The 24,059-nt window shown below is 35.0% G+C and overlaps 1 protein-coding gene across 1 annotated transcript in view; it reads left to right on the forward strand.

Moving 5' to 3' along the window:
- Positions 1-3,902: 3,902 nt before the first annotated feature.
- The window catches only part of LOC142344568 (MSL complex subunit 3-like), a 38,088-nt gene continuing 17,931 nt past the window's right edge, over positions 3,903-24,059 (forward strand). The window contains exons 1-2 of the mRNA XM_075396346.1: positions 3,903-4,231; positions 12,443-12,924. Of these exons, the coding sequence (XP_075252461.1) occupies positions 3,932-4,231; positions 12,443-12,924 (782 nt within the window). The 5' untranslated portion in view covers positions 3,903-3,931. The remainder of the gene's footprint in view (positions 4,232-12,442; positions 12,925-24,059) is intronic.

The raw sequence follows: 24,059 nt of genomic DNA on the forward strand, positions 1-24,059 counted from the left end.
ACTAGGGAAAATCAGCAATTTTAGTAAAAATGACTAAAATATTAAGAAAAGAAAAAATTTCAAAAGTAAAAAAGCACAACTCACATCTAACATAAATATTTGGTCTTAACAAAAATAACTGTAAATTTACAATGTAGAGTATTTCTATCCATTGCCATTCCTATCCAATCCAACCATTTCTATTCAATCTAGCCATTTCAATTGCCATTCCAATTTGAAATGGCAATTGTAAAACTTAAAATTTGATGTTTCAAATTAACCACTCAATGGTTTTGCACCTTGACAAGTTCACCAGGAGAGAGAGAAAGAGAGAGACATGTCTTAATTTATGTACGCAAAGTAACAATATAGGAATTATAGCAAATGATGTTTCTTTCTGTCCAAATAGTCAAATTCTGCTTTCAATTTTAGAGAGCAAAAGCTTTTTAATTTGACCAAAATTTACTTATTTTTTGCTCGTCATTTGAAATATTTGACAGATAGGTTATTAAAGACGAAGGGTAAAGTTATGTAAAATTTTGACAAAGTGCTCTTGGTTTGTCTGTTTATGATTATTGTTATTAACTGCAGCTGTGCAACAATTTCTAAGTTACGACTCTGCGCTCATATTTGTGCTAGTTTTTCTAGGGAAACTATGGGAAACACTTCGCATTTAATAATTTTGATTGTCAAAACCGAATATTCAAAAAGGTTAAACAAAACACTCCGTAAAAGTTTGAAATGTTTTGTGAAAGGCTTCACTTGGAAAATAGCATTTTGCAATGAACCATCACTTCCTGGTGTAGACAACAAAAGGTTTATCAACGTTTTCGTAGATTGTTTTTTATTATCTAATTTTACGAGTGTGCAATCATCTTCTAATGCCTGATCAAGTTCTCATAGAGCAAGATGTCTTAATCAATGCTTCTTCCAGGTGGCTAAGGTTTTTTCGAATCCAATTATCGGAATTCATTACTCATTTTTTCCTGTTTTATTTTAAATAGAAATAAATGTTAGAATTGGTTTTTTCTATTTGCATAATTTTCAATAGGAGGGGAGTTGAATTTTTGTTTTATGTACTCAAAACGAGTAACTCCAAAACAAAGTTTTTGATTTGGACACCGTGTGAATTTTCGTTTTTATGTTGTTTGACTTTTTCGTTATTTAACCTATTCTCCCACTATAAATATGGAAAATGTATTTTCAACTATCTTAATCTACCATAAGGAGTTTGAATCATTAATTTGTTCCTTTTCGTTGTGATTATTTTCAAATAGTTATAGAATAGTTAAGTTTTTCGTTAAAGTCTTCGTTGTTCAACTATTGCTGTCAATTAGAATTACAGATTGTTTCGATATCGAGTGTCAAAAACAATCAAATTTTTATTTACAAATGACGGCTTCGAATCACTTTGTATTTAATCATTCACATTTTCTTTTTCGCATGTAATTTATAAAGTGTGCACACCAATTTTAAGGATCGAGGTCTGGAGAGAGACATATGTTTACGCATTTAAAGAAGCGGCTATTTCGCAGATTTCTTTTACAAGTGAAGAAATCTCGAATTTTTGAAAATTTCATTCATATGGTAGAAGCGAAATTTTTGTTGTAAATGGGTTCAAAGGGATAGCAAGGTCTATCATTGGCCTTCTCTTGGTCTTTTCGTTATTTCGTCTTCAAGATTTCAGCTGCAATCTTTGCTGTATTTTCAAATCTGCTTCTTTATTCATTGGGTTTCAGCTATTTTTTGTGACTTCATTCTCAATGGAGCGAGTTTTTTATTCATTGGTGTGATTGAGTTATTGGTCACACGTGACATACTGACTCCCAAAAATGAGTTTTTCTCTTTTTGAAAGTTAATTTTTCCACCTTAATTAAAGGCCATAAGGTCAAGTGATTGTATGTAACTGTAATCGGAGGATTTTCGACATCAGCTAATTGAAGCAGCAATTAGTTGTATAGATTTTTGATCAACACATCATTTCAGCAATTGATAAAAAGACGGTAGATTTCTTTTTCGTTTGTTTTTAATTTGTTTGTTGCTTGACTTTGTTGTTATTTAATCTATTCTCCTACTATAAATAGGGAAAATAAATGTATTTTCAACTCTCTTATTCTACCATAAGGTGTTTGAATCATTAATTGCTTCCTTTTCGTTGTGATTGTTTCCAAATAGTTATAGAATAGTTAAAATTTTCGTTAAAGTTTCTTCGTTGTTCAACTATTGCTGTCAAATAGAATTACAGATTGTTTCGATATCGAGTGTCAAAAACAATCAAATTTTTATTTACAAATGACGGCTGAGAACGACTTTGTATTTAATCATTCACATTTTCTTTTTCGCATGTAATTTAAAAAGTGTGCACACCAATTTTAAGGATCGAGGTCTGGAGAGAGACATATGTTGACGCATTTAAAGAAGCGGCTATTTCGCAGATTTATTTTACAAGTGAAGGAATCTCGAATTTTTGAAATTTTCATTCATATGGTGGAAGCGTAATTTTTGTTTTAAATAGGCACAAAGGCATAGCAAGGTCTATCATTGGCCCTCTCTTGGTCGTTTCGTTATTTCGTCTTCAAGATTTCAGCTGCAATCTTATATTCGCTGTATTTTCAAATCTGCTTCTTTCAAAAGTATATAGAGCAACTTAAAGGATCGAGTCCTGATGGGGGCATATGTTTATGGCATGTTGAAGAGCCTTTATTTCGGAGACTTTTTTGCAAGTGAAAAAATCTCTGTTATGTCAAAATTGTATGTTCGTTAATTATAGAAGCGCAGCGATAGATGGAGCTATTATTGGCGTTCTCTTGTTTTTTTTTGTTATTTCTTCAAGAGTTTGGTTGCGATCATAAGACCTCATGATCACTACATCTCTGCTTTTTGTTAATGTTTTCATGCAATTTTGTCTGAATTGCGCGCGTGACGTCCTTTTGCGGTCTTCTTGGAGCAAATTTTTCAGTCTTTCGCTTGATTAAAAATTGGGTAAAATGGTTGATATTTGTCACCCCTGGCTACGTAATTAAATTGTGTTTTTATATTAGAAATTTCTCTGTGCTGTGGTGATCTTCGCTTTTTATTTGATAAACTCTCGTTGCGGTAACATGCGCTGCTTGACTTCTCGATGAAATAACTTGTTAACGCACGAATACTACAATTTTCTGGAATAGAAAATATAGCCTGATGTGCTAAATGGTGGTGTGTTATGCGGTGTTGTAATCGCAACGAGAGTTGATTAAAACATTTCACACGTCTTTTTATCGCTCTCTCGATGTGATTCAACAGCTGGTCTTCGTCTCGGAGTTTGTTAAGGTCTTGATGTTCATAACAACTGTGTGGTCATAATCATTATTTGTTCCAATACTTGATGTAGGTCATTTTTTCTCATCCGAACTTTCAGAAACTTTTTACATAGAGCTCTAAGATAGCTATTTGAACGCACTGATATTTGAGCTGCCTAATTCAGCCTTGCGAACATATTATTTTTTTTTTCCGAAAGGTGGTTATCTTAATTGGATAGTTATGCTGGTCACAGTTCAGTTTATTTGAAAATGGAATCTCCAATATCCAAATTGGATGAAATTTTGCACTGGGCCTGCCACCCTCTCAAGCCCTAGATTTCTTGATTCTATGGTGCTCATAGAACTTTTATTAGCGAGACAACAATGACCTCTTATGTAATACTTAGCGTAGTTTTCGGCGAACGCTAAGCAATCCCAACCTTTTTTAAAACATAACCAGGGCTTCTCCATATCCCCGGGTCTCAAATATAACATTGACGTAACAAAACGTTGAGATAAAAATCTATATGTATTAATTATGTTGTTTTTTAATATGGAAACATCCGAAATAGCGATTATAAGCTGCTACGCAGAGTATGCTGCTATTGTGCGTGTTCGTATGAGCAGCCACAGAGTTGTGTACAACTCAATTTCTACCTAATTCAGATTGTTAAATGAAAACAGAAGCCAGAAGTGCTTCGGGTCAACCGCTTGTAAGTTCTCCCAGCTCTCGAATTGTACCTGCCCAGTTCCGAGAAAACCAAAAGGCACTTTGCTATGAGCCTGACAAGCGCAAACTGCATGCCATCTACGAGTGTCGGATCGAGAAAGTGCAGCATGTAGAAAACTCTCGAAGACGAATGGTGCCTCAGTACTATGTTAAGTTCTTGGACGTGGCAGAGAAGTATTCTCAATGGGTTGATGAAGATTACCTTTTAGCTGACAATTCAGACAATCGCAATTTGATGTTAAAGGTTGGATTTCTGGAAACAAAAAAAAGCACATTGAGTTCCCATTAAGTTATTAACAGCAAAATAACTAAATGGGCAATGTAGATCAGAGTATGAATTTAATAAATTAAATATATTACGGTTTAAATTGAGACAGTGGTACTAGAAAACTTAAAACTTTTCCATGATGCCTTGCCGTACGACGCATTATTCGAGTTTTGTTTAAATAAATGAAAGAAAAACATTTTAAGATGTTTCTTTAGAACTATTGGTCTTGCTTCAATTGTTTTTTTAAAAAAATTCACGTTAAGAAATTTATTATGAAGGATTGAGCCGATATTCAGGATAGTTTTCCAGTGCAGATGATTTTATTTTGTGATTGAAGCAGTATTTTTTGGTTCGTTGGCTGTAGCGTAGATTTGATGTTGGTAAATGTAGTTTTTCGAAAATCGGAAGCTGGTTACTGGTAAGTTTCATAAAACAACTTAGTACTTTGTATTCCAAGAAAAATTTTATTGGCAGAATTTGCTAATAGCAGTTTTAGTTTTAGATCAGAACTGTCGTATTTCTTGCGATTGAAGCACATCTTTACAGCCCAGCTTAATTGTTTCTCCAAAGTAATACAGCAATTGTTTTTTAGCTGGCCAGTAAAAGGCCTGAGTAGTGTACATCATTAAGTCGTTCAGAAGTAGTCTTGTCTTTTCAGGGAACGGGCGTGAAATAGGTTTTAATGTTTTTATCCCTGTAGCCATTTTGCGTAATACGTGTTTTAATTCTTCTTGAAAAATTAATATGCAATCAAGATATATACGGAGGTATTTACCGCAATTGACGTTTGGTATTTTGTAATTACCAATTAACAGATTGGTTCTTTTGGTTTCTTCTATTTTGGATTTTTTGAGAATGTAATAAATTCAGTTTTTGAGTGATTGAGCATTGGACAATGTTTTTCGTAATATTCAGATATATCTTTAAGGATTGTTCAAGATTATATGATGCTAAATTTTGGTCCGTATTGTATGTAAGAATGATAGTATCATCGGCGTACTGATTTATTTTTGTATTAGCAGGTATTTGTTTGTTCAAGTCATTAATGTACAGGTTAAAATGAAGGGGAACCAAAATTGTTCCCTGTGTGACACCTTGATATAACCCAATCCAATTGGATTCCACATGATTCACTTTGGTTTTTTGTAGCCTGTTTGATAAATAACTTTCTATTAGGTTTAACGCATTTTTGGAAAATCCTAAGTCATGCAGTTTATGAAGAAGGATCTTGTGATTTATCGAATCGAAAGCTTTAGGCAGATCTAGTAGAGCTGCAGTGATAAAAATATTTTTATTTACATGGTAGCTTATAGTTTCAGTACAGTAAACGAGGGCGTCAATCGTTGAGACTTTGTTACGAAATCCAAATTGAGTATTGGGAAAGCAGCCAAATTGGGAAAGCAGCCCAAAATTTTCAAGATATTCTTAAGTTTGCTCACGAAGCAAACGCTCAAAAGCTTTTGCTAGTGAGCTTGTAATTGATATTGGTCTGTAGTTCTCAGGCAAAGAGTTTTCTCTTTTTTTGAAATTTGGAGTAATAACAGCCTTTCTAAGATCTTCAGGAAATTTTCCTTCGGCTAAAAATTGGTTGAAGAGCAATTTAATTGGATCAGCTAAAAAGAAAACCCATCTTTAAAAGCCCATGATGGGATATCAGAAGGACCTGGTGGCTTGTTTGAGTTCAAATTTTTTAGAATCGGTAAGACTTCTTTTGTGGTTACGAATCTAAAATCAAAATTGTTTTGCTGTCCTATGGTTGGTGGGGAAAAAAGTTACAAGCGCTTCCAATGTAATCACCTAATTTAGAAAATTTATAATTAAATTGATCAATTGGGCCATTTTGTAGTTATCAGTAATAACATCATCAAGACAGTTTTTGAGGTAAAAGATATTTTGGGAGAACTTAGTAGAGTTTCTTGAGTCATTTATAATATTCCACTATGTGTTTTTCCGAATCTGCTTTTTTAAAGATGCTCTTTATGAAATCATTGCTCTCTAGTTTATATTTGGATTTTTCAGTCCGTATATAGACAGTTTTTAGAGGGACGTGATAGCGGATCACTTTAGTTAAAATTTTCTTAAAGATACGATACATGTCTTCAGCGTCAGATGCCGTGTAACGAACATCCCAATCAATTTGTTTCAGGTCTTGTAGGTATAAATTTTTACAATATTTTGATTTGTCGAAGATTAATTTTCTTCTTGGAGGCTGCTTTTTCTTTATGGTTACATTCGTTATCATTGCAATAGCTTTGTGGTCCGATGTAATGGGCGATTCAAAGGTAAAAACATTAGAATGAGGCAGCTCATCATCATTGATTACAAAATCAATCACATTTTTCCCATTGTAGGTGTTTTGTTGACCACTGATAGACCATAAGGTACAAGAATTGTGTCCATTTTATATCTTTCGTTGGGGTTAAGGTAATTTATATTGAAATCGCCAAGTAATAAAATTGTTTGCTTTTTTGTTATTCCATAATCTATTTACAATGCTAATTCTTTGAGAAAGATGTCAGTTCTAGATTTTACAGGACTATATGAAACATTCACAATTAGTGAAGGAATTTTTTTTGTAGGGCAGAGTGAGCTCAACCCAGAGTGTTTCGAAGTCTTTGCTCGTTTTTGGAAAATCGGGGATTAGCAGCATTACGTCACCCCCTTTGACTTTTCAGATATTCGGTTACATCTGAAGCAAGAATAGTAATTGCTGTCTATGCACCATAGATTAATATCATCTTCATTAATCAACCATGTTTTCGTAAGAGCAAATACAGTATTGTTTGAGCATTCTCTCAACATCTTTTTCAATTGTTCTCTTTTATTGACTAAACTCCGGCAATTTAATTGAAAGAAGCGTAATGGATCTTTAAGTTTTTTATTTTTGGAGAGGAAATTTTCGTAGGTTAGTGGTGGCCCAGGATTACGTTCAACATCACCACAATTTAACACGTAAATAAATAATCCAAATAGAACATAATTACTTAAAAATTTCTTAAACATAATCAAAGCGCTACCTCGTAGAGTAAGGCATTTAATTTTTAGTGAATAGAAAAACTTTTTACAATTTAGATATGCCGAAAGTGGTCACCCCACTGCTGATAGAGACGCGGGACGGAGAAAGGCCTCAAACAGCAGCAGCAAGGAAACCAAAATGAACAAATATTATTTATTGTTGATCATAAGGAGGGTTTCTCGTTTTTGTACTCATTTCTGACCTCAACATAGCTCACGTTAGTAAGGTGATTATCTATAGAAAGCATTGTTGTTGTATGGATATGCATATGAGGTGTTAGAGTACTGTCTGTTTACAGGAGGGTTTCCCAACGACATTTTTTTGTAGCATGAAGTGTTACGAGATTAAAGTGTGTCGTATTGGCATAAGTAGGATGTTTCTCTCGGTTTTTCGAGATCAGACCATCGGAGGTGTCCAATAGAATTAGCATTAGATGGTTTTTTAGAAAAGGAATCCCACTTCGATAATTTAGATGAACATTGTCGTGATACAGTTTATTGTACTCGCTGTTCTCGTTGTCCTTTAATTCAATTTCGCGACCAATATCTGTTTTTGCCCCTATCTCTTTCATCAATTTGTTGAAATCCAAAATATTGGTATCACGATCATTTTCGTAGTAAGTTTTAAGTCATTGAACTCATCATACATCCTATTTTTTGCTGAATTCGCGCTTGTATTTTTCATCGGGATTACTGTCATCAGGTAAAATTTGTCTGGATTGAATTTTTCCTGACATAATTTGACCAGCTGTTTGTATTGTTCAAATACATCTCTGGGTTTGCGTTCGAATTTGAGAAAACTGTTTGTCCCATCTTGCAATATTACTGTTTTCATTTTTGTCTCTGGGTACTTTTTCAGTAATTCCAATTTTTCTTTTGTCGTCGAGCACCTATATGCATGAACTGTTATATCGGTTGGAATAGTTTTGTCGGTTTCTAATTTTCCGATAATGCTACCCCCCAAAACAATATTTTTTGCCTCCGGGGGGTTTCTCTTGTTGGAAACGTTCTTACCATTTGTTCCTCTTTTGATACTTGCCTGGTGCTACTAGAGCTTGCCTCGTTACTCCCGAGGCTGGATAATTTTTGGTGGACAGAAGTAATGTAATCTTCAATTAACTTTTCTTTGTTCTAATTTTTCATAGACTTGCTTGTATAAATCATCCATTTGCTCTCGATTGAGCTTCATGAAGGCTTCTTGAGGGAGTTTCATTTTTGATGGGATTTGAATTTGATTATGGATAGAACAAAACGATGGTAGAATTTGAGAAATAAAATCAGAGAGAATAAATCAAATTGAGAATAAATCAGAGAGAAGCTATTTTTTAATCAGAGTATGAAAGTAGAAAAACAATGAAATTAGAAGGTCATTTTAGCTGTGAAGAGATCAACTGTTCAGTAGAAAAGCGCCACTGTCTGTGAACCTTTCCTGTGCAAACTTAAAATGGCTTCAAAATAGATATAATGAGTATTTCTTTTCCGGAATCTGATGTTCCTTGTCAGTTTTAAGAAAAGATGGAACTTGCTGAAAGCGTTATGGCTACATGTCTGAATAAAAGATAGATAAATGTGTCACTGACAGGACCGATATGAGGCCAAGCCGATTAAATTAGTTGAAGCCTAAATGGACCACCCAGATTTGACCCAAGGAATTGATTTCTCGATCAACCGGTTTTTGCAGTGACTTCACAATCAGCTATTTGAAAAAATTGTTTTCGGTGATCAAAGCTGTTGTTCAGATTAGCTTAGTGTTTGAGATGTCAGACTGACATCCTGGAGGTCCGGGTTTCTAACCCTTGTAGAGGGTTTCTTGAATTCCCAACATTCCTAAGCTGCGCCACATAAAAATTAAATTGCCCTTCCTATCTTTCGAGATTCATTCATATGGCGTTAGTCGGCTTGTTTGTTTATACCGAAAAATTGAAAACATTTTTTGGTCGAACGGATTTCGGGTAACTGTTGTCAGAGAACATTTCAAATATATTTTTAATGTCTTCAAAAATCATTGCAACGGATTGAAAATTACGCTGTTCGGTAATGATATGAAACTTTTTAAATTAATTCTTTTAGAACTATTAAGAATGAGCATGTAACTTTTTTCGGTAATCAGCTATCTTTAGTTTTTTGGCCTTCATTCTGCTGTGGTTGCCAAGCCAATCCTTCAAAATCAGTCTGGACAAGATGTAGCTCTGTATCTCAGCAAAAAAAAAATAGAGAAATATTGGAAAATTTTCTTTATCGTTTGTGTACAGTAATCATTGGTAAGATTTATTTAACCAGTACCAGAACGAGATATTACAGGTGTGAGTGGGCAAATCGAGTAAGAAAACTTGACTTCAATAGTTTCGATTTACTTTTTTTCTCTTTCCATAATTTTGTCGATAGTTGAAATTTTCTTAAGAGCAAATACAGTATTGTTTGAGCATTCTCTCAACATCTTTTTCAGTTGTTCTCTTTTATTGACTAAACTCCGGCAATTTAATTGAAAGAAGCGTAATGGATCTTTAAGTTTTTTATTTTTGGAGAGGAAATTTTCGTAGGTTAGCGGTGGCCTAGGATTACGTTCAACATCACCACAATTTAACACGTAAATAAATAATCCAAATATAACATAATTACTTAAAAATTTCTTAAACATAATCAAAGCGCTACCTCGTAGAGTAACGCATTTAATTTTTGGTGAATAGAAAATTTTTTTACAATTTAGATATGCCGAAAGTGGTCACCCCACTGCTGATAGAGACGCGGGACGGAGAAAGGCCTCAAACAGCAGCAGCAAGGAAACCAAAATGAACAAATATTATTTATTGTTGATCATAAGGAGGGTTTCTCGTTTTTGTACTCATTTCTGACCTCAACATAGCTCACGTTAGTAAGGTGATTATCTATAGAAAGCATTGTTGTTGTATGGATATGCATATGAGGTGTTAGAGTACTGTCTGTTTACAGGAGGGTTTCCCAACGACATTTTTTTGTAGCATGAAGTGTTACGAGATTAAAGTGTGTCGTATTGGCATAAGTAGGATGTTTCTCTCGGTTTTTCGAGATCAGACCATCGGAGGTGTCCAATAGAATTAGCATTAGATGGTTTTTTAGAAAAGGAATCCCACTTCGATAATTTAGATGAACATTGTCGTGATACAGTTTATTGTACTCGCTGTTCTCGTTGTCCTTTAATTCAATTTCGCGACCAATATCTGTTTTTGCCCCTATCTCTTTCATCAATTTGTTGAAATCCAAAATATTGGTATCACGATCATTTTCGTAGTAAGTTTTAAGTCATTGAACTCATCATACATCCTATTTTTTGCTGAATTCGCGCTTGTATTTTTCATCGGGATTACTGTCATCAGGTAAAATTTGTCTGGATTGAATTTTTCCTGACATAATTTGACCAGCTGTTTGTATTGTTCAAATACATCTCTGGGTTTGCGTTCGAATTTGAGAAAACTGTTTGTCCCATCTTGCAATATTACTGTTTTCATTTTTGTCTCTGGGTACTTTTTCAGTAATTCCAATTTTTCTTTTGTCGTCGAGCACCTATATGCATGAACTGTTATATCGGTTGGAATAGTTTTGTCGGTTTCTAATTTTCCGATAATGCTACCCCCCAAAACAATATTTTTTGCCTCCGGGGGGTTTCTCTTGTTGGAAACGTTCTTACCATTTGTTCCTCTTTTGATACTTGCCTGGTGCTACTAGAGCTTGCCTCGTTACTCCCGAGGCTGGATAATTTTTGGTGGACAGAAGTAATGTAATCTTCAATTAACTTTTCTTTGTTCTAATTTTTCATAGACTTGCTTGTATAAATCATCCATTTGCTCTCGATTGAGCTTCATTAAGGCTTCTTGAGGGAGTTTCATTTTTGATTGGATTTGAATTTGTTTATGGATAGAACAAAAGGATGGTAGAATTTGAGAAATAAAATCAGAGAGAATAAATCAAATTGAGAATAAATCAGAGAGAAGCTATTTTTTAATCAGAGTATGAAAGTAGAAAAAACAATGAAATTAGAAGGTCATTTTAGCTGTGAAGAGATCAACTGTTCAGTAGAAAAGCGCCACTGTCTGTGAACCTTTCCTGTGCAAACTTAAAATGGCTTCAAAATAGATATAATGAGTATTTCTTTTCCGGAATCTGATGTTCCTTGTCAGTTTTAAGAAAAGATGGAACTTGCTGAAAGCGTTATGGCTACATGTCTGAATAAAAGATAGATAAATGTGTCACTGACAGGACCGATATGAGGCCAAGCCGATTAAATTAGTGGAAGCCTAAATGGACCACCCAGATTTGACCCAAGGAATTGATTTCTCGATCAACCGGTTTTTGCAGTGACTTCACAATCAGCTATTTGAAAAAATTGTTTTCGGTGATCAAAGCTGTTGTTCAGATTAGCTTAGTGTTTGAGATGTCAGACTGACATCCTGGAGGTCCGGGTTTCTAACCCTTGTAGAGGGTTTCTTGAATTCCCAACATTCCTAAGCTGCGCCACATAAAAATTAAATTGCCCTTCCTATCTTTCGAGATTCATTCATATGGCGTTAGTCGGCTTGTTTGTTTATACCGAAAAATTGAAAACATTTTTTGGTCGAACGGATTTCGGGTAACTGTTGTCAGAGCACATTTCAAATATATTTTTAATGTCTTCAAAAATCATTGCAACGGATTGAAAATTACGCTGTTCGGAAACTTTTTAAATTAATTCTTTTAGAACTATTAAGAATGAGCATGTAACTTTTTTCGGTAATCAGCTATCTTTAGTTTTTTGGCCTTCATTCTGCTGTGGTTGCCAAGCCAATCCTTCAAAATCAGTCTGGACAAGATGTAGCTCTGTATCTCAGCAGAAAAAATAGAGAAATATAGGAAAATTTTCTTTATCGTTTGTGTACAGTAATCATTAGTAAGATTTATTTAACCAGTACCAGAACGAGATATTACAGGTGTGAGTGGGCAAATCGAGTAAGAAAACTTGACTTCAATAGTTTCGATTTACTTTTTTTCTCTTTCCATATTTTTGTCGATAGTTGAAATTTGACTCAATCAAAATTTTGCTTTTCTAGCCTAAAGTTAGTACCGATTTATCTATGTCTCTGTTAACCTTTGTAATAACATTTCCTTTAAACCAGTGTTCTGTTCAATTTTTTTGCTTATTCGGTATCACATTGTATTTAGGTGAACTCGAAAACAATCGCGTCGTCCCGTCTGGCCAAAACATCAAAGCTGTTATACGATCTTACTCCCAAAACTAAGAGGTCCAATATCATTGCAAGTGAACCAGTCATTCCTGATTTGGCCAATGAAGATTCTGGAAGCACAAGTACGGCAGTTGAAAACCAAAACGAATACTTGGAAGAATCGGATACAGAGCGTGGGTTGTATTCCGAAGTGTCTTTGATGGTCGGAGAATCAGATTCGAGAAGTTTTTCGTTGCGTCTACCTGACCGCGTTATGAGTTTCTTGGAGTGGGATTGCTATATGGTGACTGTGCAGAATAAATCTTACAAGTTGCCTCAAAAATTAACTGTGGCTAGGATTCTACAGGACTACTTAGTGTGGTTTGTGAAGAATGTGGCATTTAAGAAGAAATGCGACAATACCTACACCCTGCATACTGGCGAGGTCGTGGAGGTCTTCGATCCTCTGACGTCTGTTAGGTACTTTTAGTTTAGCTTTGTAGGTTTAGGGGTTAACTGCATGCAGCAGATCTACACACTCGTTGGAGCAATGAACAAAGCATAATTCGAACTTTTTTATGATGCTTCGTTATTCACTTGAATTGTATGCTCCCGCGTGAGGCTAGCCTCCCTTTGATTACGCTAGATACAAACAAAACCAACCCCTAGTCTTCTGTTCAAGAGCAATTTAACTGACAGTAGTTGGTTATGTTTTCAAAAAATTGATGTGCGATTCGTTATGTTTTTAATAGCCGCGCAGCGATAGCTGGGGCTATTATCGGCCTTCTCTTGGTTTTTTTTACAATTCAAAGAATTTGAATTGTATTGGGGCGCTGTCTTTTTTTAAGATCTGTTCACACATTTTCATATTTTTTGAAGTCAAATTGGAGTTGTGATTTTGGTCACGCCGAAACAGGAAGTGGAGCGAAAAAGCGAGTGGTTTTGCGGCGTGAAATTTTTCCACTCTAATTTTAAAGTAGAGTGAGAAAACGGTGTTTGAACGAAAATTCGCTTTCTCGCTAGTAGTTTTTTGTTCACATGCGGCAATTTCACTTTTATTTTTTTTTTCACTGTTTTTTTTTATTTTTGGGATCCGATTTTTTTAAAATGGTTTTCCTATTCCATTCATAGCTCATTTTAGGCCTGATTTTTTGTTTCAACCAAATTTCTTTTCCTCGCTAGTGGTTTTTTGTCCACATGCGGCATTTTGACATTGATTTTCTGTTTTTTTTTTTTGAATTTTTTGATCTGATTTTTTAAGAAATGGTTTTCCCAATTCACTCATAGTCAGTTCTAGATCTAGTTTTCTGTTTAGTCAATGAAAATTATTTGAATTGTACTTCAGCACTTGCAGGACTTGTCCTGCTATGGTTTTTTTATTTCGTCGTCGCGATTTTGTTTGACCATATGACGTCACAACCACTTCAAATCTGCTTTTTGTTCATGCGTTCTTGCAATTTCAACTGAAGTGCGTACGTGACGTCATTTTTCGCTCTTAGTGGAGCGAGTTTGTTTGCTCATTTGCGTGAGTAAAGTTTTGGTTACACTTGACTTACCTCACTCACAAAAATGACTTCCTCTTTTTGAAATTGACTTTTATTTACTGTAATTCGAAGAGATAAGATCAAATGGGTGTGTGTCACTCTAATTGAAGGTTATTAGAGAGCAGCTAATAGAGGCAGCAAAAACTTATACAGATTTTTAATCAAAATATAACATATCAGCCTTTTCAATGAAATGACGATTTGTTTATCTCTTTTTTTACTTTTTTTTGAGACTGCAGATCTACGAAGCTATTGCGGCTATCTTCTGGCAATCTGCCAGCTATGTTAAGAAATTTGTTTTTTTTTATTAATAGTGTTTTGTTGGTTAAATAGTACTCAAAAGCTGAATTAGTCGCCCTATGGTCATATTGATTTTTGGACCGTGAGCTAAAATGAGACACGCTCTAATGTTGATGTCACTTTTTTCATCTGACCTTCTGGTGCCTGGAATCTTTGAATAAGATCTAACGAACAAAAATTTGGCCCGAAGTTGATATTGGCCCATGTGATAAACTTTAAGATGTGCATCACAGTCAAATGTATCTTCAATTTTGTGCGTTGAATATAAACAACATTATTTTCGGAATTGTTTCCTCTTTGAAGCTCAAAAATAGAAGTCGAAGTTATAAGTGACAGATGTTGGTTGTGATTCTGTCGTTTTGTTCCCGACCCACTTTAGCGGAGGAGCAACTAGTAATGTGTATATGGTGACCTCCGCACCTTAGAGCCGAGCTACAGTCACCATATACACATTACTCTATTTCCCTTTGTTTTTTCCACTATATTTCCATTTTTCCGCACAAATAAAAATCTATCATTTTTTTGACAAAATTTACTTAATTTGCTAATATTTTGCGAATCACTCTTTAAGAGCGATTCACTCTTATTCGGAGTGATCCCCCAGTAGAAAGATCGCTCTTTTTCGCTCTTAAAGAGCGATTCCCTCTTGATATATTTTTTAATTTTTAAATACTTTTTATTTCAAATTATCTATACTCTTCAATAAATTTATATTTTTTTTACTTTTTCTATATTTATTCCGTTATTAATAAGAAATGATACAAAATTAAAGTTATTACATGAACAACTTTCCTCTGTTTGGACAATAACTAAAGGACTTACAGTTCTAGGATTAATTGTTTTCTCAGTTAAAATTCTACTAAATCCTCTAGTTAATTCTACATCTGGATGTTGTTTCTTTACATGAGCCCGTATCCCATCATATCTCACAACAGAAGTACAATAGGGACAATTAACTTTAGCTGAAGTACAACTTCTACATGTATATTTACTCTCATCAAAATCAGTTAGTGGTTTTACATAATTACTTTTATTACAACTTCTAATTAAGACTTCTGGGTTAAAGTTAAGGTTAAGGTTAGGGTTAATGTTAGGGTTAAGGTTAGGATCTGAGTTAGAGTCATAGATAGAACCAGAACTAGAACCAGAACCAGAACTAGAGCTAGAACTAGAACCAGAACTAGAGCTAGAACTAGAACCAGAACTAGAGCTAGAGCTAGAACTAGAACTATATTCATTTTTTAAAGAACAACCCCATGGAGAAAAATTATTAGCACAAATACCACTTGATATTATATTACCACACATACATTTATCAGTTTTATCTTTATGACATGATTCGTAATGATATTTTAAAACAGCAATGTTTCCATATTTATAGTTACACTCTAAACATTTTAAAAGCATTTATAGTAGGGCAAACTTTAATATTTACCTAATCATAGGACTTTGTCCATCAGTGGAACCGCTTCGCGGGGTAATATTTAACCATGATTTCAATTAAATCTTTAGTATTATCTTTAGATGTGATACACTCCGCTAAATATTTATTTCCTAACGTATTGAGTGTATTAGTTTTACATCTCTTATCTAAGATCAATTCAAGGTCTAATTCTTTTTTATCTCTAACAAAATTTATAATCTCTTCTCTAAATTCTTCATTATTTCCATATAGTCTGGTTAAAAACTTTCCTCCCTTTCTATTTAAAGTCCCATCCTCGTCGTTTATATATTCTTCTAGTATTGCATTTCGTAGATTAGTGAACGAGCTTTGCTCGTGGTTGGTGTAACAAGGCTTGCCTTTCTCCAACGAACTTTGTTCGTGGTTTACCAAACTGCTTCGCAGATCATTATCCAACTCTTCTCCATATCCAACGTTAACTAATGTATTTACTCTACTCAACATTGTGCTTGCTCCCATTGCTACACTCCCAGCATTTCTTGATATTATATCGGGATAAATTAACTAAATATAATTAAACATGAGCTTATAATTCCACCAATAGTTGATAAACTTTTTATACCCTTTCCCATAATCATTTCGTTAAAACATCATTCTGAATTTTAATATTATTTAATTTAAGAAGTTTATTAAAATAGAATATATAGTTATCGTGATTAATAACATTTCTATCTGTTGCATTTATCATGAGTAGTTTCATATATGCTGTAAGTTTATTTATATCTTCTCTTTCGAATTCATCTTTTAAACTAAGAGCCTTTAAATCAAGGAAACCAACTCTTGAATCATATATCATTGTTCTATTACTATTAATAATAATAAAAGTATTTTTCTTCTTATTATATTTAATTATACCATAACGAAGTTCATCTGACATTCCATCTGTACGATTATAATGGTTACTATTTAACTCACTAATTATTTTACTAAAGTCATGTTCACTTTTATATATCTCATTAAAGTTTTTAAATAGATCAGGTCCATTATAAGTTGTTAAATAAATAATATCACAACTCATTCTTGCTGTATTAATTATTTGAGCTGGTTTATGACACATTACAATCATTTGAATATTATAATGTCTACCTTCAGTAAAATAATAAGCTATATCCTTATTTAACCTATCACCCATATCATCAAGTACTATTACACAATTTTGAAATTTATGCATGTTATTTTTTGTGATCATATTTATATCACATTTATCAAACCCAGTATAAAACTTATTAGACTCAGGATCTATCCAGTCTCTGTCACCTTTACACACTATAACTATATTTTTAGCTTGATCAGTGAACGAGCTTTGCTCGTGGTTTACCAAACTGCTTCGCAGATCTTGGTTTTGGTCCTGGTTTTGGTTTTCGTCTTGGTCTTGGACTGAGTATAATTTTAAGTATTGTCTAATAAAATATGTTTTCCCTGTGTCAGTTCCACCATAAACAATAGTATGTAATGGTGACTTTTCATGTTCAAATCTAACTAGATTCCTGTTCATAAATCCGCCAAAGCTTTCTTCTAGTTTTGTATATTTACTTGGTATTGAATCATATAATAAATAACAAATTCCAATTATAATAATAAGAAAAAAAGTATACCGCCTTTATCAATTTTTATATATAAAAATTATATAAAAATGCTTATCCTAACTTTTGAGGAATTCAATAATAAATTTAATATTGATAATAGTGCTTTGCTAGAGAATATTGCTATGAGTGATATCAGAATAAATGATATAGGTAAAGATATAAGTCTAACACCAATTGAAATAGTAATGAGAGATGAAACTCCAGATCCACGAAGTGGTTACACCAATAACACAAGTGAACCTAACGTCAACATTATTGTCAATCTACATCCAACTGATGGTACACATTGGGTTTTAGTTATAAGAAGAGAAGGTGGTCCTGTGTATTACTTTGATTGTTTTGGTGTAGAAACCTCACCATTCTTTTTACAAGAATATGTTGATCTAGGCTCTAATGAGAGAATACAACAATATGATGAATCTTATTGTGGGGCTTATTGTTTATACATGATCTATTTTATTGATAGAGGATTTAGAATTAAAACTGCTTTGAATATTCCAGTTAATCAATGTAAATATCCGGGAATATATAATGAGTGTTTTTGTTTAGTTTGTAATGTTAATGATAATGTTAATCAGGGAACCTGCTTCGCAGATGATAAATATATTGTTAATGTTAATAATAATGATAATGAGCTACGAAGTAGCTTTACTAATAATGATAATGACAATGATAATGATAATGGTAATGATAATGATAATGACATTGATAATTACAATGATAATGATAATGTTGTTAATGATAATTGTTGTGTTCGAATCGCTCAACAATGAAAAGAGCAAGAGTTGATCTTGAATTTGACAACTATTCTCTGAACGTGTTAAGGCAGAACTGCAATCGAGTGCGTTCGCACTTGTTCGTCAAGACACAATACCAGTTGTATTGTGTGGTTAACAGTTAACAGAAATGTCAATCACAATCATCAATCTATGTACAATGAGTTGTCACCAATTGGTGAAGTGTTAGCATGTAGATAAGTACGCATGACAGCAAATGAGTTTGTTCTCCGGATGGAGATTATACCATAAGATAAATATGTATATAGTTTAAGAGTGTTTATATTAATACTTGATATACTTGGTTGCGATTTGTGGATTCCTCCACCACACTCCCCCTTCGTCGGATCTTTGGCTGACTAGTCAAAGAGTTTGTCAAGGGCGGCGATATCCTCTGTGTTGAGGGATGAGATGGAGCTTGATGCTAGGCTTTCGCCATTGTCCTCCTCCATGTGGATTAAATCAATAGGTTCGTTGGCGTTTTCTCTTTCCTCTGGTATGTCTGGTTGTGCTTCGATGTTGTGATGTTTTGTGTGTTTGATTGTTTTCTCGATTTGTTTTTGTTTCGGATGATCGTTTTGGGATCTTGTGTCGAGGTTGGTATCGGCTGTCCAAGTAGTATTTACCAGTTGGTTACTGTTTTTGTTCTCGCAAATGGTGGTTGTGGGTGCGTTGGTTTTTACCAATTGGTAATCATTTGTGCTGGTCCTCGCGGTATTCTGAGTTGTTGTCATTGCTTTGGTTATTGGGTCTACAGGGGTGGACTGGTGTGAAGGAGTAATTAGTGTTATGTCTTGGGTTAGTCCTGTGTGGTTAGTTGGGGTAATTGAGATTGGATTTTCGTCGTTGTTTTGTTGTTTCTTTGGTGAGTGGGTGATGCGGTGGATGATTTTATCTATCTTTTTGTTTACTTGTTCTTGGGACTTTTTCCTCGCTGGTGTTGACATGAAGGCTGTTGGGTCATCTGAGGTAAATATCTTTATCGGGCTGCCTTGTGAGGAGTCCGAGATTAGGTTAATAACTTCTATAGATTTGTTTTGTTCTAACTTTGAAGTATCCAGTTGGATTCTTGGAGAGTTGGAAATTCTTCGCTGGTGCTCCTTTGCCTTGTTTAATTTCGATTGAGCTATAGCCGCTTCTTTTGATTTTCTGTCAAAATCGCTTTTGGGTTTTGTTGATCTTTTTTGGGGCTGTTGTTTTTTTCGTTGAGATGGGTTTCGGTTGTTTGGTCCGGCGGTGTCGAAATGGTAGGATGGTCCAGGTTGCGAGTAGGATGGACCAGGTTGTGAGTAGAAGTGGGCTTCGTTTGTGTTGGTTTGTTCTTCTGGTCTGTCCAGTTGGTTTTTCTGCTTGGACTGTTTGAGTTGTTTCTTTTCTGTTAACAAAAATTGTTTTATTTTTTCCTGATTTCTATTATAGTCTCGTACTGTTTTACACGCTACGAAGTGCATTAGTCTTGGTTTTGTTTCGTTTATGATTGCCAAGTCATTTTTTCTGATTACTGTATTCTTTCTGGTGTTCGTGTCTAGAGTTATTGTTGTTGGTGAGTAGTTAGTGATAGTACCATCTGGTATTATGTTCCAAAGTGGTTTTAGTGTGCCGCGTGGTTCAGGTGCTTTGCGTGCTAATGTTTTTCGTGCTATTTGTTTTCGTGTGTTAGTTATTGATGTTGTTTTATCACCGAATGTTATCATTAGTTTGTCAGGTGTAATCTTAATTGGAGAAGTGTTCTTACGTTTGATGGCTTTCTTTTTAATGTTCTGTAGCGTAGATTGGTCCGAGGAGTCATCTCCCTCCATTGTTGGTTGGAATTGTATGTCCAGATGTGGTTCAGAATCTGACTCGAGATTCCATATTGTGTCGGCTTTCAGCATCGGTTGTTTTAGTCCTCTTCGTTTATCTAAATGGAATTTTGTTATTTCATTGTATGATAGATTTTTTGGTGATGTCCTGGATGTGATGTTTGATATTGGTGTGTTTGGTTTTCTGCCGAAATGAGCTGTGAATGGTGCGATTTTTGTAGTTGTGTTAGGTATGAGTTTTATTTCTTGTATTATTTCTGTGATTTTATCTGCAAGTGTGATTTTTGACCATTTGGGGTCGTTATTTAGGACTGAGAGTCGGCGTTTTATTGTTTGTATTAGACGTTCTATCATTCCGTTAGCTCTGTGGTCTTCAGCTGGAGCTAGTATTAGTTTCATATTGTGATTTGAATGCTTGGGCTTGGTCGCATCTTATATTTCTAGGTATTCCGTGAAATTTTGTGTATTTTTCTAAATATTTTATTGCTGTTTCAGTGTCGCAGTTGTGGTATACTTTTGCGTGTGGGTATCTTGAGAATCTATCTACCGATGCTAATATATATGAATCATTATTTTGTTCGTCTAGTATGGGGCCGGCAAAATCCATTTGGATTTCTTCGTTTGGTTCGTGTAGCGGTGGTAGGTTTGCTAATTGTGATTTTGGTATTATTGGTTTTAGGTTCTTACCTATTTTGATGCACGGTTGGCAATTCTGTGTGAGGGTTACTATCTCTCTGTGGATTCTTGGGAACCATATCATGTTTGCTAAGTGCATCATTCCTGATTGGCCTGGGTGATTGCGGTGGATGGAGTTCATGATTAGTTTACGCAGTTGTGTAGGTATATACATTTTTCCGTCATAGAGTATGCAGCCAGCTGGTGTTGTGCTCAGATCTCGTTTTAGGGAGTGCCAGTATCTGCTGAAGTGTTTGAGTAAGTCCCAGTTTTTATCTATGATTTGTAGTAAATTTTTGCTATGTGGGTCGTTTCGTGTAGCTTCGGCGATGAAATTTTCTCCGAATACTCGGTGTAGTTGTTTTAGGTAGTTGGGAGTGTTTTGGTAGTCTAGTTCTGGGATTGGATTGAATTCCTCTTTTTCTTCTAGTGGTTGGCGTCCTAGTCCGATGTTAGATGTTTCGTCTGTCTGTGTGGCAATTGTATTTGTCTCCAGTTGGTTTGTCATCATTTTTGTTTTCGTTGTGTTTGGTGCTCGGTATCGTTTTTTGATTGGGACCTGGAACGTTTCTACTTGTGGGTTGTTTCTTGTCGTGACGTGTATTTTGTTTCTAAATAAATGATTAATTGAATTGTAAGATCTACGAGATAAATGTGTTGATAAAGGGTCTGTAATAGGATTTGTAAACGGAATTGTACTGGGTCTACTAGGTAAAGGTGTTGGTAAAGGATTTGTAATAGGGTGAATATAAGATTTATATAAATAATTTCTGATGATTCGATTTGTATTTGTAGAGATTTGTGTTAATTTTGAATTATTTGAATTGTTTAACGTGTTAGGAGGCAACTGATTTAAAGCGTGTAAATGGCAAAAAGCGTTCTGCTTTTGTTTGCTTGGATTGCACTGGTGTGTGACGTCATTTAGTTCATTCTGTTTTCTAGCAATCTGATTGGTTAATTTTCTTTGTGTTGTCTGTAGCGTATAATGTATTGCCTCTATGGTGTTTATTATATGATTTTCGTCTAGGTTTTCACCAGTTGGTTGTGTTGTTGGATGGCGGCTTGAGTAGTCCGCGAATCCCATGTTTTTCCCCGCGATGTGTTCGACTTTAAAGTGGAATGGTAATAATCGGTCTACCCATCTAGTTAATCTGCTTTGGTATGTTTTGTTGCCTCTATTGTTTTTTAGCGCGGAGAGTAGGGCTTGGTGGTCCGTTTGGAGAGTGAAGTGTGCTCCATATAGATAGTACTTAAAGTGTTCGAGTGACCAAACTACGGCCAGTAGTTTTAGTTCGTTTATGCTATATCTTTGTTCATTTTTGTTGAGAAATCTGCTGGCGTATGCTATTGGTTGCCATATGTTGTTTTGTCTTTGTTCGAGGCACGCGCCTAAGCCTTCTTTGCTGGCATCGCATTTTATTCGTGATTGGCAGTTGATGTCGAAGTGTTTTTGTTCGACGATTGTTTTAATTGCTTGTTTTATTTTGTTAAATGCATTGGTATGTATTTCTTCCCATTCTAGTTTTTTGGGTGTTTTGTTTGTTGGTTTTGTTAGTAGTGGTCTTAGCGGTGCGCTTAATGTTGCTAGATTTGGTATGAATTTTACCAAGTGGTGTATGCTGCCCATAAATGATCTTAGTTGTTTCAGCGTTTTTGGGTTCTCCAGTTGGATGATTGCGTCTGTTTTTCTTTTCGTTGGGGTAATGCCTTCCGAATTTATTTTGTATCCTAGCCAGGTAATCTCTGTTAGGCCGAATTCGCATTTGTGAAGGCTTATTGCAAGATTTTCTTGGTCTAGTCTTTTTAGTGTTTTGTCTATTTCGTTTTCGTGTTTTTCTATTGTTCCTTTTGTTATTATTATTATGTCATCAAGGAATGAATTAGTTGAGTCTAATCCGTTTAGTGTCGTATCCATCATTTTCTGGAATGTTGCTTGTAGGTCTGTTAGGCCGGAGAAGCCATTTAGGAATCTGTAGGTTCCCGTAGCGTTGCCACCTAGTATATTGAAATTGCAGTGTTTTTGTGTTTCGGGGTGAAGGGGGAGTTGGCTATAAGCATATTTGAGATCTATTTTGCTAAAGTGTAGCGTCCCCTCTGTCGTTTTTAGTTCAGAAATTTTCATAGCTATTTTATCCAGTAGGTGGTCTATGCTTTGCATTTGATATTTGTTTTTGTGTATTGCGTCGTTGAGTATTTTTGAGTCTAGTGCGATTTTGATGGAGTGATCTGCTTTGACAGTTATTACTACTGGGCTTATGAAATATTCGTCTGAGCATGATGTTAGTTTTTTGATCTGTTTGTCTTCAATTAATTTTTTGAGTTCGTTTTTTACTTTTTCTACTAGGTGTAGTGGGATTCGTCTACCCTTGTGTTGTGTTGGCTTAATTTCGCTTTTGAATGTTGATTTTGCTACATGATTTTGTGATTTACCTAGTCTTGTGCAGAGGTGTGGGTACTTTTGGAATATCCATTTGGATATTCTTAAATGGGTGTTTGTTATGTTGAGTAATTTTCTCTCACCTTCTTTTTGTTGTGTTCCCATTGTGAGTCGGAGGCCTAGTTTGTTCATGATGTCTCTCCCCATGATATTTATTGTATTGGTGTCTACCAAAAGGATTGTGCAGTTTCTTGCAGTTGATGTTCCTGACGTTATGTCCACGTGGATTGTGCCGAGTATGTTTATTTTGTTGTTGTTGAAACATCTGAATTCGCCCAGTGATTTATCCGGATGTTGGATCTTTGTCTTGTTATCTACTAGTAGGTTTTTTGCCGTCTGGATGTTCATGAAACTCCTGGGGCTTCCTGTGTCGGCTAACCAGTAGGTTTGTCTTTTGTTTGTGTATGTTTTTAGCCAGAATTCCCCTCTTCTAGTCTTGTTGATGTCGCTGACTTTTTCATTTGTAAATTTAACTGAATGGATGAAGTTTGTTGTGTTTTGCCAGTCTTCCATCATTTCCCGAATGTAACAAGTTGCTTCTGGGTCGATTGTTTCCTCGGTTGAATTGTGTATGTCCTCCTGTTCTTCTTCGTTTATATTTCTCATTTTTTGTGATGTTTTTCTTTGAACCAATTGGTTATTCTTTTGTTGTTGTTGGTAGCCCGAGTATGTTTGTTGTCCCGTATAGTTTTGTTGTCTGCGTTGTTGTGGGTTGTATTGTGGACGTGGTGGCATCTCTGATTTGCATTGTTTTGCGAAGTGGCCTATTTTCCTACATATTCTGCAGATTTCGTTTTTTGCGGGGCAAACGTTTAAATGGCCAGGGAGAAATTTGTTGCCACAGCGTCGGCAGTCTTGGACTTGTCCTGATTGAGGGGTTGGGAGAATTGGGACTCTGTTTTGTCGTTTTATGTACTGAATTTTTTCGAACCATGGGTTTGCTTGTAATGTATTTGTATAGGTGTTTCTCATTTTCTGTTGACTTTCTTGTCCTCTTTCTCGTGCCAGTGCATATTGTAGTGTCTCTGCTGGT

The sequence above is a fragment of the Convolutriloba macropyga genome, chromosome 1 (assembly GCF_964194025.1).
Source record: "Convolutriloba macropyga chromosome 1, txConMacr16.3, whole genome shotgun sequence".
NCBI classification, from domain to species: Eukaryota; Metazoa; Xenacoelomorpha; order Acoela; family Convolutidae; genus Convolutriloba; species Convolutriloba macropyga.